The sequence below is a fragment of the Malaclemys terrapin genome, chromosome 1 (genome assembly GCF_027887155.1).
Source record: "Malaclemys terrapin pileata isolate rMalTer1 chromosome 1, rMalTer1.hap1, whole genome shotgun sequence".
Taxonomy (NCBI): domain Eukaryota; kingdom Metazoa; phylum Chordata; order Testudines; family Emydidae; genus Malaclemys; species Malaclemys terrapin.
The window spans coordinates 210743141-210755375 of record NC_071505.1 but is presented as its reverse complement, the minus strand read 5'-3'; the positions used below and the strand labels follow the sequence as shown (position 1 = coordinate 210755375).

The window sequence follows — 12235 nt, the reverse complement described above, 5'->3', positions numbered from 1 at the left end:
TAAGATGGTGCTGAGAAGCCATCCTAAATTTATTCCCAAACTCGTTTCAGACTTTCATTTAAATTTATTAATCTCCCTTTTTTTTTCTTTCCAAAACCACACCCTTACCCACAGGAGAAGAAACTTCATATTTTAGCTGTATTGAGGGTCTTGCTATGCTACCTGACTAGGACAAAGCCCATTATAAACAATGCCCCTGCCTTTTTTGTTGTTCCAGAGGACATGCCATTTTCCCCCCAGAGAATATTTAAATGGATCACCTAGTGTATTTCATTCTTCTGTCCTATGGCTGATGTTCCTTTTCCTCTAAATACCACAGGTCATTTGACTAGAGCTTAGGCTTTAGCAGACAAGGAAGTATCCCCATTATCTCAGAATTGCAAGGCAGCCATTTGAAATAGTCCCCTCACTTTTGTTAAACATTATGTCCTTGACTTGGCTGCAAAATCAGATGTCAAATTTGGGAGGGCAGTGTTAAAGTAGATAACTTAGTTAGAGGTAGTGTGGACTCCTCAATCCGACCTTCCAGATTAGGTGACTGGCAAGCAGCACCCTGAGGTGGTATCCACATGGACAAATGTTCAAAGAATTAAAAACAGTTACTTACCTTATAATAACTGTGTTTTTTCAGGATGTTTTGTTGGTGTGGATCCTACAACCTGCCCTTCTTCCCGGGTTTTTCAAAATCTCCCTTAAATGGAGATTCTGAATGAGCACGGGAACTGACAGATGGTTACAGCTTCTCTGCCCTTGGTTAGGGGACACAAGGACATGCAGGGCACAAACAGACGCTGCTATTGGATGATTTTCATCTCACAGGCGTACTTAGAGGGATTTGCTTGGACAAAACAACTTGGAGAACCAGTTATTGTAAGGTAGCCATTTCCCCCCTGCTTATGATGACCTTTTCGTTCTTTTAAGTGGCTCATTTGTTTCCACAGAGCCCTTGAGTCATCCAGTCAGTTGGTGTAAGGTGGAGGCAACGGCACTGAAACCTGACTTGGTGAATATAGTTAAAGATCTTCCTCCTCCTCCTCTTGTGATCATGTCTCTCAGCATGAGGACAATTCAGAATGTGAAGACTCACCAGCATGAGGTAAATGATCAGCGTTGGTGATGAGTTTGATTTTTTTTTTGTATGGCATATGCTAAGTAAGAATTAGTAACTGGAAGAACTTCACCAGCCAAAAAGCCTTAATTGTGATGTCTGCAATAGACCTGATTCTGTGGATCTGATTCTGCAATGAGATCTGTGTAGTTGAACCCCGCTGTGGGCTGATGTATCCATCTACTCAGAGCTCGTTACAAGATCAGGGTCTCAGTTTGTATATTAAAATTTTGTTGTTTTACGGAAAACGCCCCAAAATGCAATCTTTGGTTACAGTAGACTAAATAAATCTTTTACTTTTAAAGAAACACACAGCGGATTATATATACCCAGTAATGTGGCTTTTACGCGTTATGTATTCTGATTAAAATAAAGGATTACCTCTGATAAACAAATTTTCATAACAGATTGGGAAACCGATTTAAACTCGCATACCAGCTATTATGTTGCTGCCACTTTTTATTCATCAAGATAGAAAACCACAGCAGTAGATTTTAGACCAGTGGTGGGCAACCTGTGGCCCGCAGGCCGCATGTGGCCCATCAGGGGAATCCACTGGCAGGCCGCGAGACAGTGTTTACATTGACTGTCCGTGGGCACAGTCGCCTGCAGCTCCCACTGGCAGTGGTTTGCTGTTCCCAGCCAACGGGAGCTGCGGGAACCGGCGTCCAGCATGTTCCTGCGGCCCGCGCTGCTTCCTGCAGCTGCCATTGGCTGGGAATGGTGAACCGCGGCCACTGGGAGCTGCAGGTGGACGTGCCTGCGGATGGTCAATTTAAACACTGTCTCGTGGCCTGCCAGCGGATTACCATAGATTCATAGATTCTAGGACTGGAAGGGACCTCGAGAGGTCATCGAGTCCAGTCCCCTGCCCGCATGGCAGGACCAAATACTGTCTAGACCATCCCTGATAGACGGGCCGTGTGCGGTCTGCGGACCACAGGTTGCCCACCACTGCTTTAGACTACCCACTGTAATTAAATGCTTTAAACTGTATATTTTAAACATGCTAACAAGTTGGCCTCATCGTGTTAACTTTCTAAAACTTGCACTAACCAGAATAAAGTTCCAAAAAAGCTAAAGCTAATACTGACCTACTAGCTTATAGTACAAGATACCAGTATGGAATATATGTAGTGTCGCAAACTATTTATACAGACAGTTGTTTCCAACAAACTCTTTCATTAAAGCTGGTCAGAAGCATTCCAGCAAAATGTTTTTTGTCAGAGTTTTGCCAGTTCAACAAAACTGAAACATTCTGCGGAGAGCAGGTTCCAACAGAATCTGCCAGCTCACCTGCCTGCATCCTGTGGGGGGGAGGGATAGCTTGGTGGTTTGAGCATTGGCCTGCTAAACCCAGGGTTGTGAGTTCAATCCTTGAGGGGGCCACTTAGGGATCTGGGGCAAAAATCAGTACTTGGTCCTGCTAGTGAAGGCAGAGGGCTAGACTCGATGACCTTTCAAGGTCCCTCGCAGTTCTATGAGATAGGTATATCCTCAGCAGCTGGTCTAGTGGCTTGCTGAAGAGCCTGCTTTTTCCAGGCTTCTGGCTCCTCAGCGAGCTGAGAGCTTGTGCCTCTTTGGCACCCCAGGGTTCCAGGCAGTCCTCCTATCAGAGTGTCCCAGGGTTGGGGACCACATGCCCCGTCCCCCACTCCTTGGTGCTTCATTTCCTATTTGCAGAAAACGTCCAAAATTTTGGAGTTTTGTTCCAAAATCAGAACAAAACTCGATCTTGAAATTCCAAAATCCTTCATGAAGCGGGGTTGCCTCTCTCCACCCGGTTCTGTATTTGATATCAAAATCCAGTCATAGTATTTCTTGAACGGTAGCTTGTGCTACTTAAGATCAATAAACAATGCTGAAAACTTCAGCAATTTGCAGCTGAAATTCACTTAAAGTAGGCAATTGCCTTTTTTAAAAAAGGAGGAAGAATTGGAGAAGACTGTTCAAAAGCAAGTGGAGGGATAGAGGCAATTTGATACTGTTAACCTGATGTAAATATGCCGTTGCATATTATCATAGTTTATTATCAAAGTATTTCTCATTTCTTGGTGTAGGTCATGGCTGTTGCAGCTCTATTCCATCAAAGATTTTGTTTGGATAAAGCACCTCCTCAGCCTCCTTTCCAGACACACTTCTGTGGTGAGTAATTGGACCAAGTTATGGGTAGAGCAATTTTAAATATTTGCTTCAATAACTTCACTTGACTCCCTTTTTAATATCTATTTTTAAAATGTTTATTGGAGAGAGGTGCAAGCAAGAATTTCTATGTGAACAGTCCTTTCCCCGCAGTCTGTCAGCAGTAATGGTATGATGCCTGAGTGGTGGTGGGGAGAGAGCTAATTAGATGAGGTGCTTGGATTTTATTCACTACCCCACAGTTTCCTCCATATTTTTAAACTTAGTTGCTATGACATTTAGTTGGTAGAAATCTTAGGCTTTGTCTATGAAGGCAAAGTAACCTCCCTCCAAACATCCTCTGCCTCTCTTTCTGTCCTCTTTCTCCTCCCGCTTGTTGCTTTCAAATTTTTTTTTATTGTTTAATTTAAATACAGTTCAGTCTTTTAAAGTAAAAGTTCAGCTAGAAGCAGGCCAGCAATAGCTTCAGTTGAACTTCTTTTTAAAAGGCTGAGCTGAGATCTCAAGGCAGTAATATGAAATTAAGAAATATGAAAACTTAAAAGATGCACAGCTGAGCATGTGGGTGTGGTCAACTGGATTATCAGCCCAGAATGCCTCAGATCCCAACTGATAGTTGTGTAGAGTTTTGGAGGCCCATAGAGGAGCTAGAATGTGAACTGTAAGTGCTCCCCTGGCACAATTTGAGAACAGCTAATGACATAATTAGGTTTTGGGCTTGAAAGGATTAGATTTTTATTGGCAAATGTTGATAAATATCAATTTCACCAATCACACAAATGATGAAAAAATATTTCCATCGATGATGATCAAAATTTACAGATAGGCAAAGTAAGAAAAATACTGCTTGGGAACTTACTAGGGTATGATTTATGGATATTAATTTGTATATTTTAACACGGGATGTTGACAATTTGTTTTAACAGTTACAGAGATTTAACTTTCTGAATCTCAACATCCACTGTTGTTAAATCATTTTGCCTGCCCCTCCTCTTTTTTCCTGTTTTTCCCCCCCATAATTTCCCACATCTGTGAACATTTAAATAAATAAAAATAGAAAAAAATGCTTACAAATAAACTGATATGATCTGTCAATTATTAAAAAATCTAATTCTGTCAACCCTACATCTAATAGTTTTACTTTTATTGGATTTATTTATTGTTAATTTCTTTTAAACTAAATGCCACTCTGAAAAACATAAAATCCATGTAATTTTAACTCAAAAGCCATGGCAGAGTTTAAATTTCTTTAAGCGTAGCTGAGACTTTTTTTTTTTTTTTTTTTTTTTTTAAATAGAAGTCCCTGTTAAAAGCAAGATGTTAGATTACATTGTCTTCTGCTTATCTGTTCTGGTTTAGTGACTTGTCAATTTCCAGCCCAGAAAACTGTCTTTTTAATCCAGTTTAAACTCTTGAATTTAGTTTTATAGTAGATAGCTTCATTTTAATTCAGTTGTTGAGTCTTGGTTTGGACTTGACTTCATTTTGTATGTTGTACAGTGCCAAGCACACCGTTACTACCTAATAAGATAAGGCGGCATTTCGTCCAGACCCATTGGATCCGAAGACTCTTAAATTAAAAAGATAGTCTTACAAAAAAAATAACTTCTAACAAATGACATTGTTTTTCATACCATATGCTCAAATGAGACCAAACCACTTATAATTTGTTTTGCAGTTATTTCCAAACCAAATGATTGTATTTTCCCTTATGACTTCAAAGAAATCATTAAAAGCAAGGTAACTTATTTTCTTAGCATTCAGAATAGAATGCCTTCTGAGATACTGCCTTTGAATTGTGGGAGAAGAGATTTGGATGGAGTAGTTTAGAGCGCTAGCTTTTGTCTCTGAAAATGTACATTCAAATCTTTACTTTACATCCTCTTTTTGAAAACATACCTGCTGATCTGTCACTACTTATGTTACAAAACTGTCATATAATTTGGCACGGTTGGCAGTTCAAAAGGTTCGGGAAGAATGTTACAGGTAAGATTTGAGGTACATTGGCAGAGCTTTGTGGGGCAGCTTTACACTGTATTTTATTTTGTTATACTTATTTCAAGCTGATTCTGTTAGACCAGAGGTGGGCAAACTATGGCCCTCGGGCCACATCCAGCCCACAGGACATTCCTGCCTGGCCCCTTAAGCTCCTGCCCGGCCCCTCTCCTGCTGTTCTCCCTCCCCCCGCAGACTCAGCTCACTGCGCCACTGGTGCAGTGCTCTGGGCGGTGGAGCTGCGAGCTCCTGGGGCAGTGCAGCTGCAAAGCCCGGGCCTGACCCAGTGCTCTGTGCTGTGCGGCGGCGTGGCTGGCTCCAGCCGGGCGGCGTGGCTGTCCTGCCACTCTGCGCGGTGCGGCTGTAGCGCCGCCAGCCACCGGTGCTTCAGGCAGCACGGTAAGGGGGCAAGGAGCGGGGGGGTTGGATAGGGGTTGGGACAGTCAGAGGGTGGGGAATGGGGATTGAATGGGGGCAGGAGTCCTGGGGGGGCAGTCAGGAAGGAAAGAGGGGGTTGGATGGGGTGGTGGGGGAGTTCCAGGGATGGTCAGGGGACAGGGAGAAGGAGTGGTTGGATGGGGCAGGAGTCCGGCGGGGGGAAGCGGGGGTCAGAGCGAGAAGTGTGTGTGTGTGGGGGGGGTGGGGGGTGGGCTGGGGCTGGACCACGTCTGGTTGTTTGGGGAGGCACAGCCTCCCCTAACTGGCCCTCCATACAATTTTGGAAATCGGATGTGGCCCTCAGGCCAAAAAGTTTGCCCGCCCCTGTGTTAGATTCTCATTTTCATGTGCAGTAAAGTCCATCAAAATTTCTTTAAAAAAATCCTCTTTTCATATTTAAAGAGCCACTAAAAAGTTTGGCAGCACAAAAATGTAGCCTACTCTTTTTTGTGTGTGCGATAATAAGCCTGTGGGCAAATGTTATGTATATCATATGTAGCACTGTCTTGCTGTTCCTGACTCCTAGCAAGATTCTTGGAAACACTTGCACCCAAAGGCAAAACAGAAAAGGGTATGTGTGAGAAGCTTTCTGTAGCCCTGTGCATGGGAACAAGAAGCCTTAAATTATGAAGCCTTCAATTATGCAGTGTTTATTGTAGTCTTGTAACTCATGAGTGAGAGAGAGGGTTTTTCATTTTAAATTTTAAGTTTTTATTGGGTCATTGAAACCAGGTACTCCCTCTTGCTCCTCTTAGAATTCTAACGTAGAGATTGCTGCAACAGAGAGAACGTTACTGGGATTTTTCCTTGCGAAGGTTCACAAAATTGACCCAGATATTATTGTGGTGAGTAACTATTAACTTGACTTTAATAGATATAAACTAAGAAATATGTTGACTGGGCAGATGTTAACTTAATTCTTGGTTTCTTTGTGCCCTTAAAGCTTTTACATTTATTTCACGTTTCCTCATGGTTTAACTTGCTTTAATGGTTATAAAATAGAGCAAGTGTACATACTTACACATATGATATTGAATTGCTCTTCAGGAGTATGTTGTAGCCCATATCCCTTTAAATGTTGTTATTGAAAACATAACGACCTTCCTTAATTTAAAAAAAAACTTTTGGGTTTACCAGAGAAGGTGGAATATTGATGCTTATGGGGCTATTCATCATCTGTCCAAATACTCATGTAACTTCTGTTAATGTCATTTGGATAGTTTGATACCAAAATCAAGACAAAATATATTTTTAAAAAATCCCTTGGTCAATTAAGTTTATTTTGTGGCAAAATAAGCCTTTCTTTGTACTTGATAAATGCTTTATATGGGAAATGTGAGATTTATTTTTACTTTAATGATTCATTTCCTTTTAAATAGTTAGGATATTTTAAATTATTAGTGAGTGTACTTTACTGAGTAACCTTAAATTGTTTTTGAAACTCTTTTTGAATAACACAGAGCTGAGTTTATAAACAAATTAACAAACAATAATAACGAAGAAATGGGATGGAGGGATAACCAAATTACTGAAGTGAGCTGTGCTGGCAAAATTAATAATGGCTGGCAACAAATATCCATGTACCTCTGTAGTAGTTTTATAATTGTTGTGGAAAGACTCAGTCAGTGAAAATGCTGAGATTAACACTTGAAAATTTTGAATACCGCAAGTTAGGTAACTGAGTGGCCTGATTTTTCAGAGCTAAGCACCTGCAGTTCCCATTGACTTCAGCTTGGTGCCCAATGAGCCTGGGGCACAATGACCCTTCTTCAGGGGAGCAGAAAGGTGTCTTTAAAAATACTTCTGCACTCCCATTTCCTGAGTTGTGCTGTGTTTTCTGGTTTCAGTTGAGGATTGGGACTAGTACCTTCAGGGAACAAATAGTTATGTTTCTCTTACCTATCTGAACTTTCCAGATGGTACTAGATTAAAAGATATTGTTTAGCAGTGTTTGATTTAAATATGTCAGAACTCTGCCTTTATCTAACATGATACATTGAATATGGTATTACTAGGATACCATGAATATATAACTTACATCAGTAGTTGGAGGGTTTTATGAGTGGAGGGAGAAGGAATTACTTAAATATGTCTTCACATGTGGTTAAATAGAGAATTTAAATTGAGATCTGTCACTAGCTGTGAAGCATGAGAATGAAATTGAAAGAACCTGTATGAACTGTGAGCTAATTATAATGAAACAAAGTTTATTTCAGTATTCTGCTGAGCAGTGTTGTTAATGTCAGGACTAATGAGTACTGCTGATGAATAAATTCCCTTAGAAGTAAGGGCTTCCAATAAGAGGTATGCTGATGATGCCATCAATTAGATTAAAAAAAAATACAAAGGGCAAAGGAATTCTAAACACATGAAAGTAAGTCCTTTAATTTGCATTTGTTATAACCTTTTTCTGTTGCTTTCTTTTTGTGGCAAGGGTCATAATATTTATGGTTTTGATCTGGAAGTGCTGCTGCAGAGAATTAATGTGAGCAAAGTCCCTCACTGGTCCAAGATAGGTCGACTGAGGAGGTCCATCATGCCAAAGCTTGGGGTAAAAGATTGCTTAAGTCTCTTTTAAGTTCTTTTATGTTGCATGTGATTAAAATGAATTAATTTAGCTAATGTATTTTGAATGCCTCCCTGATGTATTTTGACTGTTGGTCATGTTGGATTTCTTGCATCCCAGTTCAGACATAATGAATGTTTGTATGACTATTTTATTACAGTAATAAGCTAAACTAATTTTCAAGTTAGGCAAAATTAGTTTACATTTCTCAACTAGATGGTGGTAATGACAGATTAATAACTGTAATAGAGAAAAGATGTCTTTGTCTTTTTGTCTAGTGCAACTGTATAATGAGGGGAAAATGTGGCTTGGATTGACTGGTGAATCATCCCATAGAGAGTAGTTAAATTATATTTCACTAGTTTTATTACATTCTTATTCTGAGAACATGACATTCTGAATACTTAACTACAGCATCTCCCTCTTACATAGTTTTTTTTTATAGGCCTATGCTTTTTTCTGTTTTCATCACAACCACAAAACACTTCAGTGCTTTAATTTCTCTTTATAAGGAATTTCCTCCTTCTACATAGACATTCTCTTTGAAAGGTAGGAGAAAGACAATTGAAATTTTTTTTAAGGGGAGGAGTTATTTTTGTCTTTTATTAGCTATAAAGACGATTAAAATATTTACCGGTAATTAAATTGATAGCAAAAATTCCACTTTACAAGTTAAACATTCACTTTTGTTTATCTTCTCTTTCTTCTTCCCTTCACCACACTCTGCTGATACTTTTTTGTGTCCACTTCATTCCCTGTCTTTCCCCACCAACATGTTTTTGTTCTCCTCCCCTGTCATTTTTATGACTTTTTGTGCTGTCAAATACTAAACTGCTTGTTAGCATGCAAAAATTATGGTCTTAAAAAAAAAAAAAAAAAAAAAATTCAGATTCCATGCCAGACATTCATTCTTAGTTTCCTGATCCTGCAAACCTTTTTGCATGTGCTTAATTTTGTTACTGAGAGTTGTAAAATTTCAGTGGGGCTACATAATAACAAAATTAAGCACATGCATAGGGGTTTGCAGGATTGGGTCTTAGCTTTTAAAGGGAGTCATGTGCCCAGTCCTTCATATCCACAGGCTTTGCTGAAATATATCCAAAATTCCTTTACGACTTGATCCAAGGTCCATTGATTTAAATGGAAGATTCCAACTGCCTTGAGTGGCCTTTGGATGAATCCACGTATGCATATATTTGAGTATGTGGTTTTTTTTTTTTTTTTTTTTTTGCATGGATAAGGGTCGAGGCGGCTTTGCTGAAAGGAATGCAGCCTGTGGTCGGATGATCTGTGATGTGGAAATTTCAGCAAAGGAATTAATTCGCTGCAAGAGCTACCATTTATCTGAATTGGTCCATCAGATTTTGAAAACCGAGAGGATAACAATTCCACCAGAAGAGATAAGAAATATGTACAGGTATAATGCTCAGTTTTTTTTATGAAGTTCTGTGTTGGGGAATGGAGCAGCATTTAGTTTTATTTAGTTTGTCTATATAGCAGAGTACTAATACTTAGTGTTTTTCATCTTAAAAAGTATTTTCCAAACACTGTTTCTCAGAACAGTGCTGCTGATCATGGCTTACTTCATTCAAATAGAGATACATTGTGAAAATGTTACTTTAGGTACATTGTTTAGTCTACTAATCTTGAATTACTATTTGCAACTAAATGAGTTTGCTTCATAATTTGGCACAGGTACACTGCAGAGATCTTAGAGCCATGATACAGAATTTAGGCCTACTCTTCTGCAAAATTCATACCGACATGTTTTAGGTTTAAACTTGCCATTCTCCCTCTTTCTTCCCAGTGATTCGTCTCACTTACAGTACATGCTGGAGAACACCTGGACAGATGCCAGATTCATTCTGCAAATCATGTGTGAGCTGAATGTTCTTCCGCTAGCACTGCAGATTACAAACATCTCTGGGAATGTTATGGTAATTTGTTTTCTTTCCCTTCACCTAAAAAGCATCTATTGCCTTGTGCTTTCTGTGTTTGGTATGATTAATGCCTAGTCTGAGTCGGTGCTTGTAAATTCCTTAACTATGCACAGTGAAGAGTGTGCATCCTTTGTCCTTCAAAGAGATGAAAACTATTAGTTGGAGTACATTCAAATTCAGATGACCTCCATAGGATTTTTTTCCTCTGACATTAGAGAGTTTGTACTACGAAAGTATTTTAGGTGAAAATGGACAGATGGTTGAATCATTTGGTAGACTTGTTTACATATGGTGCAAAATCCCCACAAACAAAATTACATAAACCTGAAAATGGATATTTACCTTGTTTAAAAAAAAAAAAAAAAAAAAAAAAAAGCATATGTGAGAAGACGGTATCTGGTTGAAATCTGTCTTAATTCATTTTTGTGCATCAGTATTTTGCTTTCTCTAGTTTGTTTTGAATTCTTCTGTTTTTTTTCCCCCATAGTCAAGGACAATGATGGGTGGGCGATCGGAGCGTAATGAGTTCCTGCTACTTCATGCTTTTTACGAGAGAGACTATATTGTACCTGACAAGCAAGTTTTTAAAAAGCCTCAGCAGAAGCTGGTGGGTCCCAAATATGTTCTTGTTTTGACTTGCTGCTTCCATGATTTTTTTTAGATAAATTCTTGTAAAATCACTAATATCTTTTCCTTTGCACATCATTTTCTTTATGAAAACATGAAAAAGTAATTATATCCAATCACAGGGATAGTTTATGGTCAGATCAACAAGAACTTTTCCCAAGATATTATAACAGCTTATGTCATAAGTGTGAAGTGAAAAGCCTGTGATTTAAAGGGACACTGTCAACTTGAAGAAACACATTGCTGACTGAAGTTTTTTACCTACTATAATTACAGGAGCACTTTACTTCTTTCAAGCTCAGTAATCTTATCAAATATTTTTTCAGGTTTTTTTGTGTTTAATTTGTACATTTAATGGTATTTGGTATATAGTCAGTTCCTTTATTTTTCTGTGAACCAGTCAGTTTCTCCCTTCTTGAAAAGACCTTTATAGATTCCAATAAGGTTTTTAGAATAAACTTCCTTAATATTTTCTTCACATATGTGTCCCACTACAGGTGTGCAAATGTGACCAGTGTCTCAGTGGGGGCCAGCTATGGTCACTCAATTAGGGTGAACTGCAAAGAATGGGGCAGACAGTCAGTTACCATAAAGCTGGTGGATATTCCAATACTTAGATTTACCAAGCCAGCATAAAACAGTTTCTTTATTAGCTTACTGGTTACTCAGAAGTCCAAACAACACAGTTCCCTTAAAGTGATCCAGCCTCCGGCCTCCATTCAGGTACCCCCATCAAATATGATGATTTCTGAAAATTTTATTTCATCATAAAAAAGAAAAAGTTCTACCAATCCCAAAGGATCGAACACATTAATGAATGTTTCAGATCTTACCCAAATACACCCTACAGCCAGTTCTTATTAACTAAACTAAAATTTCTTAAAATACAAAAGAGAGTATGATTAAAAGATCAGTATACATACAGACATGAGTTCAGTTCATTTAGGTGCAGATTCATAGCAGAGATGGTGAGCTTTGTAGTTGCAAAGAGTTTTTAGAAATAGTTCATAGGTTATAGTCCAATGTCCAAATATCCTATTCAGGGGGTACCAGCATAACTGGGACCTCAGTCTCATGACTCAAACTTCCCCTGATGAAGCCTAAGCAGATCTGAGATGACTGAATCAGGACCCAAGGTTCTTTTATACAATTTTATGTTCTCTTTGACAAGTTGGAGTTCCTCAGGGAAGGAAAGGTAATGAGGATGACTTTGAAGGAGGTCCGTCATCAGTACTTAGCTATAGAATTAACATAAGGCCCTTTGCTTCTTCCTCCACCGTTCACAGATTATTTGCTATACATTTCAAAGAGAGATGAATACCAAAATATCCCGTGTTTACAATTCATTTAAATGCTAGGATGTTCTTTTGACCTCTGAATGATCAGAATACAGCATAGAAAGGGACTGTTGATTACATT

At 39.0% G+C, this 12235-nt stretch overlaps 1 protein-coding gene across 2 annotated transcripts in view; it reads left to right on the top strand.

Moving 5' to 3' along the window:
- POLA1 (DNA polymerase alpha 1, catalytic subunit) overlaps window positions 1-12235 on the top strand; it is a 332559-nt gene that overhangs the window by 48803 nt on the left and 271521 nt on the right. For both annotated transcript variants that reach the window (XM_054005937.1, XM_054005938.1), the window contains exons 15-22: window positions 942-1096; window positions 3169-3253; window positions 4929-4990; window positions 6439-6528; window positions 8118-8234; window positions 9491-9666; window positions 10057-10186; window positions 10677-10796. In XM_054005937.1, the coding sequence (XP_053861912.1) occupies window positions 942-1096; window positions 3169-3253; window positions 4929-4990; window positions 6439-6528; window positions 8118-8234; window positions 9491-9666; window positions 10057-10186; window positions 10677-10796 (935 nt within the window). The remainder of the gene's footprint in view (window positions 1-941; window positions 1097-3168; window positions 3254-4928; window positions 4991-6438; window positions 6529-8117; window positions 8235-9490; window positions 9667-10056; window positions 10187-10676; window positions 10797-12235) is intronic.